Source organism: Thalia democratica, chromosome 4 (genome assembly GCF_965202585.1).
Source record: "Thalia democratica chromosome 4, ktThaDemo2.hap1.1, whole genome shotgun sequence".
NCBI lineage: Eukaryota > Metazoa > Chordata > Thaliacea > Salpida > Salpidae > Thalia > Thalia democratica.
This window is the reverse complement of record NC_139168.1, coordinates 61,964,604-61,972,158: the sequence shown is the minus strand read 5'-3', so window position 1 is coordinate 61,972,158 and position 7,555 is coordinate 61,964,604. Positions and strand designations below refer to the sequence as shown.

The 7,555-nt window shown below is 23.7% G+C and overlaps 1 protein-coding gene across 2 annotated transcripts; it reads right to left on the bottom strand.

Annotated features, from left to right (window-relative positions):
• Positions 1-634: 634 nt before the first annotated feature.
• On the bottom strand, positions 635-4,998 carry LOC145834319 (metalloproteinase inhibitor 2-like). Of its 2 annotated transcripts, none has more exons than XM_082941718.1 (6): positions 3,404-4,998; positions 3,050-3,130; positions 2,509-2,561; positions 2,228-2,336; positions 1,696-1,871; positions 635-1,507 (listed from the first exon to the last, which is right to left on the bottom strand). In XM_082941718.1, exons 1-6 carry the CDS (start codon positions 3,516-3,518, stop codon positions 1,358-1,360), a joined length of 684 nt encoding a protein of 227 aa, XP_082797844.1. In that variant the 5' UTR covers positions 3,519-4,998; the 3' UTR covers positions 635-1,357. The 2 variants fall into 2 exon arrangements, with proteins under 2 accessions (XP_082797844.1, XP_082797845.1); XM_082941719.1 differs by having other exon boundaries at positions 3,050-3,158; positions 3,404-3,535.
• Positions 4,999-7,555: the final 2,557 nt, after the last annotated feature.

The window sequence follows — 7,555 nt, the reverse complement described above, 5'->3', positions numbered from 1 at the left end:
AACTGTATAGTAAACTTAGCAGAATAATTAAAATGAAATAAGTAAAAAATATCAAAATACTAAAGAAATTTTTACATATACTAAATGAAAATTAAACATACAGAAATTTTAAAACATACAATTTTTAAATGCTAAAATAAAGTTTTTAAATGTGATTTTTTACTAGTAACTTAACGAGTGACAATACTTAAGACAAATTTTAACTAAGATTTAAAAAATGATTAAGTCATATTTTTTTTTGAACATAAACAACTAACTCAAAAGAAGAGTCTTTTAAAAATTTTTAAATCTAATTTTTTTTTTTTTTCAAATGGAGTAATTTGTTTCAGAAGTTGATAAGTTTTTAACTTTAATGGCTTTTTTAACAAAACTTTTATAAATATATGAGTCTATGCTGAAGAAAATTACTTATATATCTTTAACACTTTTCTACTTTTATTAACTTTTGTTAAAAAATTATAAAATTTAAATAAAACAGCTTTGACTTTATTTAGAGGTGTTAACAAAATAAAATTTAAAAAGTTACTCATATTATTTTAGTTTATAATAATTAATTAGTAAATTGATAGCTGTGTAAAGAGCTTTTAGAATTATAATTGTATTTTTTTAAATATAAAATATAAATAAAATATTTGTTTTAAAACCTTTGACTTTAATTTTTCTTCAAACAAGTTGTTGTAAATTATTGCTAGTGTTTTACTTTAATGTAACTATTAGGCTCTATGGCAGCTTTTATGAATAATTACACAACTCCTAAAATAAAAACTTCTTTACTTTCTTCACGAAATAGACCAAAAACAAACTAGTTTATTTTCTTATCACACATTACAAAAGCTAATGTTATAAAGGAAAAATAAATTTGTGTTAGTCATTTTTGATGATTTAAGTGCATTTTGAGATAATATTTATACAAAAATCTCAACTTTGTTTTTTTTTCACAGTACTCTTCTAGCAACTTAGTAACTTTTACTCAAAAAGGTTAGAGTAAATTTAATAAAAAGTGATAAATTTATTCGTAAAACAGTAAAAACAATAGCTTAGACTTTGTAATAAATTAAATCTTCTAATCAAATCAGTATTTGTACAGTTTAAAACAAAAGATTTTATAATAGATTTTTAAGTATGCTTTAAATTTAAAGTAATTAATTAAAAACTGAAAGCAAGCTATTTTACTTTAATGATGTCTGATTGTTTAAGAAAACTTATAAACACATTTATACAAATTTTAAGTACAAGAAAAGTTGTTTATAAATCATTTCATGTAACATTTAAAAACAGAACAGGTCAAGTATACTATTTAAAATGAATTAACAAGAAGTAAAAGGGCAAATGAAATAAAAAAACAATTTTTATTCAGTTAAGTTGAATTTGCGTCACTGGTCCATTTCTGCAGTTTAGTGTCAAAAATCCACAAGTGACAAGCACCACTTACCTCATCGTATACGTCATCAGAAGGCGAACAATGGCTCAACGATGACTTTTTCTCTGAGTTCCATGCACAAGTGTTCTAAAAAGATTGTTTGATTTTGTGAGTTGTTAATAAGACCAGTAAATGTATATGCTTATTGAGTAAAAAAGGTCGCATTATTAGGTTAGTACGTATAATTAAAAGATAATAAGAGTGTAAAATAACTGTTTTACAGTTTTATTTTGATATTTTTTTCTTTTTCAGTATAAATCATTTGTAAAACAAACTTTATCACCGCATTTTTTCGGATCTTCGTAGCAAAACTTGCATTTTCCGCATCCAATTTTCCAATTTTTCTCGAAGTTTTCAGAAATAATCTCTGATGTGAGATCGTCATCACCAGTCGTATCTATCTTAAGTTCGCACGATCCTATACTCAATCTTTCGTTTAAGCCGAACGTTCCTGGTAAAAGGGAATTAGATGTGTTTAGGTTATAAGTTAAAATAAAACCGATTGTATCTAGCTGACTGAATGAAAATAATTTTTAAACTATAAGTTAACAAAAAAGAGTATTCTTAACGACGTTGATGTTTAGTTCAAAGCTTTTTGGTTTTATTCTTATTACTGCTTATAATATTTATGTTAAATGTCTAACAAAAAGTTTTTTTCGACGTTTAAACCTTTTTCATATCACTTTATCTTCATTTTATTATTTTTCAAACTTTTAATGTTTTGAATCTTTTTTTGAAAATATCACTTTAATGTATAACAATATATAAAAATGCACAGATATTTTAAAAAATCTTTTATTTACTTACCAGCTAAGAAATAATAATGATTAGTATCAAGACGTGTTCCACACGTAGCTCCATTGAAAGCGGAATATATCTTATTTCTCGCGTTATCTTTTACACTGCCTTTATAAGTCTGTATAATTAATCTAGATTATTTTTATTTTAATAGAAGTTTTAACAAATTTCTTATTTTACAGGTTGTATTGAAGAAAAAAAAACAAAGTTTAAAATTATACTATCTATCTATATTAATGTTATTTATTCAAAATAATTTATTTTAGTTATTACTAACACTTAAAACAAACTTTAATAACTTCAACTTCATACTCTACTTTGACACCATTTCCATAGTTAGGCACTGAATGAAAATAAAAAGAAATAAAAAACTTTAAGTTAATGATTAGATAAAAAATGATGTACATCTCGTAATTCAAAGTTTAATTTAATTTTTGAAATTATATTTCAGTTGAAAGTTAAACTATTAGTTTTTACTATATCAAGTTATTTTAACAAATACTTTTATCTTAATATAATTAAACGTAAGGTCTTTTTATTTTTCTTAAAATTGACTTTAAGGCAGTCTTAGATTAAAGTTATATAGAGCTTTAGTTTCGAAAAGTTATATAAAAGCTGTAAAGTGATAACTAATAGTATTAAGTTAAAGCAGAAATATTTTTGAAAAACTATAAAATAAAAATATTGTTTTAAAATTTATCCATCTGTATACATAATTCGTTTTCTTTAGATGCAATTAAAAAGTAAGGTGAAAATGTTTAAATTCGAAAAATCATAAAACTAATGTTTAATTTAATTGACTTCATTTGAAAATGTTTTCCGAAAAATTACCGTTTTCAATTTCAATGTACTCATGACTACCATTCGGTTTAAATTGTACAAACATCTCTGAAAGTGTGAGAATTTTGACAGCTGACAAAAAAGTTGTATATTATGGTTTCTGAAAATAAAACAAAGTAAAACAAATAATGCCAAGTTTTTGTGTATTAACGACTAAATTACTTTAACTACTTTTTACAAATTGTTCTACATATTTAAAAACTTCTGGACTGAGTTTACATTAATAAATAACAAAATAAGAAAAAAAAAACAGTTTGTCTGAAACAATTAAATCAGAAAAGCACAACTATAACAAGTAACATTTTTATCGAGCTAAAAAAAGAAAAAATTACAGTATTTACTAACCATATTCTGAATTACAGTATTTACTTTGTTGATGTTGATCAGAAAAACATTTGCAACTTTCAATGTTATGTACCAAACAAGAAAAAATTAAAACAATTGACGAAAATTTTTCCATAGATTTGTTAATCTAAACCTGCAAACTTTTAATTGTTTAAGTCTTTTTGAACTAAAGTTGTGGTGATAGAGGACCTGAAGGCTCATTATATATACTAAGTATTACTATAAAAAGCCAACCTTGCTAATACATTCTAAATAGGTTCTCTTTGCGATATTTACTTAAATACTGTTCAATAAGTTTTACAATTTATTACACAGTACAGTATATACAAAATAAACACACACTATAAAGAATACATAAACATAATAGTTGATAAAATAATAATACTCAGCTTAAATAAGAGTTAACAGGTGACTTCGGCTCACCATTCTACCATAAGCAACGTTTATTCAAAATTATCTTATTTAAGCATTGAGAAATTAATCTTTTTTTGCAATATCTTCTCATATATAATTAAGAAAGCAGTGAAGCATGCAATATTCTACACTCCCTTTTTCTGCTTTTTTAAAAGTTAAAATTTGTTTCTTAGATTTTAAAAAGAAAACATAAATATAAAATTTTGTTCATATTAGGTTCTTTCCTCCTCTTAAGAAAACTAAAAAAATCATTTCACCGGTTAAATTATTTTTATATTGTTATTTAAAACAATAAAAACTTTAAGAAAGTATCAATAGGTTTGAAAAAGTACTTATATACATAACATAAGTGCACATGCAAAGTATAAGTGAAATATATGTGATGTGTTAAAACTTTTAACAACAAAACAACAAATAAAACATTTAGTATGTTTGTGTTAGTTCAGATGTTTATAAAGTCAGTCAACTGAAGTCCACTTCTTTTTCTATCATCTTGTCGAAAAACTAACGTCTAATGCACATGCAACTTTTGTGTTGGGTACAAATAGGAAGGTAGTTGTCGCCGACTGAATGAGTCCAAACATCCGCTGGGTCAGACAATGAACTTTAGTAAAAGTTTAAGTTGGTGATGAATCGGTTCATCTGATTACATCGAACTTGATGACATTCATCAAACTTACGGCGTGACGTCACGATTGGGTGACATGAACTAGATTGTTCGTTGTAGTTGTCCATTGATATTTTAAGATATATTTAGTTTTATATATTTTTTAAATAAATTTTATTTTTAGTCACTCAAGATTAAAAGAAAATTTTTAAATGCTTTAACTTTTAAAGGTTTTTATTAATTGAAACAAGTGTTTTACTAATAATATTCACAAAGTAACTTTATTTTCGTAAAGTAACTTTTAATAAGTATAATGTTTTGAAAACATTCAAATTTTAATAATATTATCACAAAACTATTAAGTTTTTAAATAAACCTCAAATCAGAAAAATGACTTAAATTCGTAAACAAATAGAGGAAGTAAATGTTTTGAAATATGTTTTAAAATAATCAATTACTTCTTTTCGCTACACAATTTGAAAACAAATGCCTTGAAATAGCTTTATAGATATTAGTAACAGATTTCTTAAAAAAAAAAAAATTCAAAACAGTTGTTAAAAATAACTATGAGAGTTACTCCTATAAACATTTTAAAAGTATTTATAAAATATCTGCATCGATAAAAATTATTTTATATGTATAATTATGTTTTAAAATCATCTTAAAATAGCCCAAACGAAATTAATTGTTACTTTTAAGTGAATGAAAATAACGTCATAACAGTTCTGCAAAACTTAACACCCTTTACACAAGTACATCAAGTTTCAGTGAAAAATCAGCTGTAAATGTTTATTTACCAAAACATACATTTTTTTAAAGACTACTTAAGAAGCCTTTTTTAACAAAATAAACTTTTTTTTTAACTTCACAATAATACACTAACGTTTAGAAGCTAGTTTTAAAAACTTTAACAATTACAAATTTTTTTAATGTGAAAACAAATTGAGCAGTTTTTAAAAAAGATTTTTTTTCTACTTTCCTAATTAAATTGACTCTTTTTTTGAACCAATAAAAGTGCTTAAATGATTTGCTAGTACATTAGCTGCTTCCTTAGACTATTCATTTATTCTTAACCTCTAGTATAGAGTATTTGCTAAAAATTTTAGGAACTATCACTTTCTTTTCGACTAAACTTAGTTTTTTAAATCATAAGTTTAAGGTTTCATTAAATATAAGCAACTTATTCGCAACATAAATCTAAAGAATTACTTGCTCGTAACTTATAAGACAGTTTTTGGCCGTCTGCAGTTATTTAAAATAATAATAAATAACTTAAAATTAAATTTCAATAAGGTTTGATAACTTCAGTTACTAGCTGTACAAAACTTACGTAAAACTTACAAACACATATTATTTAAATAAAAAATAAAAACAGTAATATATTGCCTTTTCTTTTAATGATAGTTAAGATAAGTTAGGTTAAAATATAAAATCAAAAGTTACTATTCAAATTGATGCCGATTAACAAAATGAAAAATTATGTTAAGTCAAGTTTAGTACAACAATACAAAAGTTTTCAAAAATCTAAATATTTAACAATTTATCCATGTAACAGTTGTCCATTTGCAAACAAACAAAGTTAAAAAATGTAAAATTTAAACAAGCTTTAATATCTAATAATCTTTTCTTCGAATACTTTTCATTTAAACTCGCCGTTTTTCAAATCTTTTAAAACTATATTGTAAACTTAGCCGAATAATTAAAATGAAATAAGTAAAAATTATCAAAATACAAAAGAAATTTTTACATAAACGAAATGAATATTAAACATACAGAATTTCAAAAACATAAAACTTTTAAATGCTAAATTTAAGTTTTTAAATGTACTTTTTTACTGGTAACTAAACGAGTAATAATACTTAAGACAAATTTTAACTAAGATAATAAAAAAACTTTGATTTAAGTCTTTTTTTTTTTGAACAAAAACAACTAATTCAAAAGAAGAGTCTTTTATAAACCTTAAAAAAATTTTCAATTGGAGTAACTTGTTTCAAGGGTTGATATTTTTTTTATTTTAATGGCATTTTTAACAACAATTTTATAAATATGATTTTATGCTGAAGAAAATTAATTTTATTTCTTTAACAATTTTCTATTTTCATTAGCTTTTGATAAAAATATCAAATTAAAATAAAACTGCTTTGACTTTTGACACTTTGACTTTCTCGGTTTTAATAAAATAAAACTTTAAAAATTTACTCATGTTATTTAAGTTTATAATAATTAATAAGTAAGTTGGTGGCTGTGAAAAGAGCTTTTATAATTATAATTGTATTTTTTTACTATTATTAATATAAAATATTGGTTATAAAATCATTGATTTTATTTTATTTAAACAAGTTGTTGTAATTTATTGCTCGTGTTTCACTTTAATGTAACTTTTAGGCTCTATGGCAGCTTTTATAAATAATTACACAACTCCTAAAACAAAAACTTCTTTACTTTCTTCACGAAATACACCAAAAATAAATTAGTTTGTTTTCTTATCCTACAATGCAAAAGCTAATGTAATAAAATAGATTTGTGTTTGTCATTGTAGCAGTATTGAATGCTTCACTGCTTTCTTAATTACAAGAAAAGAGATTGCAAAAAAAAAAGATTAGTTTCTCAATGCTTAAACATGATAACTTTAAATAAACGTTGCTTTTGGTAGAACGGTGCACCATGGTGAGCCAAAGCCACCTGACAACTCTTTTTAAGCTGAGTATAATTTAATCAACTATTATGTTTATGTATTCTTAATAGTGTGTGTTTACTTTGTATATATTAAATTGTGTAATAAATTGTAAAACTCATTGAACAGTACTTAGGTAAATATCACAAAGATAGTAATACTTAGCTTATATAATGAGTTCTCATGTCCTCGATCGTCACATTGGGGTTCTTGTATAAATTATCAACCTTTTCGATTAGATCAGTCTGAATTAAGAAAACTTCTAGTGAAGACTAAAATAAAACAGCAGTAAAAGTTCTTTAATAATTTTCTTAAAAATCAGGAATGAGACATTTGTAAAACCTTAATCATACAGTTTAAGAGTGCATTTATTAGGAATTTTAACAAGTTTATAAGAACTTAGTATAAGTTTTCTTTTGTTACATTTCTTTCTACGATTAAGCAATAAAAGTTGTTT

Excerpts from the sequence above, each read along its gene's own strand:
- LOC145834319 (XM_082941718.1), bottom strand. The coding sequence starts at position 3,518 with ATGGAAAAATTTTCGTCAATTGTTTTAATTTTTTCTTGTTTGGTACAT. Across the intron at positions 3,131-3,403 it reads ATACTGTAATTCAGAATATG|CTGTCAAAATTCTCACACTT; the intron begins GTTAGTAAATAC and ends CTTTTTTGTCAG. Across the intron at positions 1,872-2,227 it reads TCATTATTATTTCTTAGCTG|GAACGTTCGGCTTAAACGAA; the intron begins GTAAGTAAATAA and ends CCCTTTTACCAG.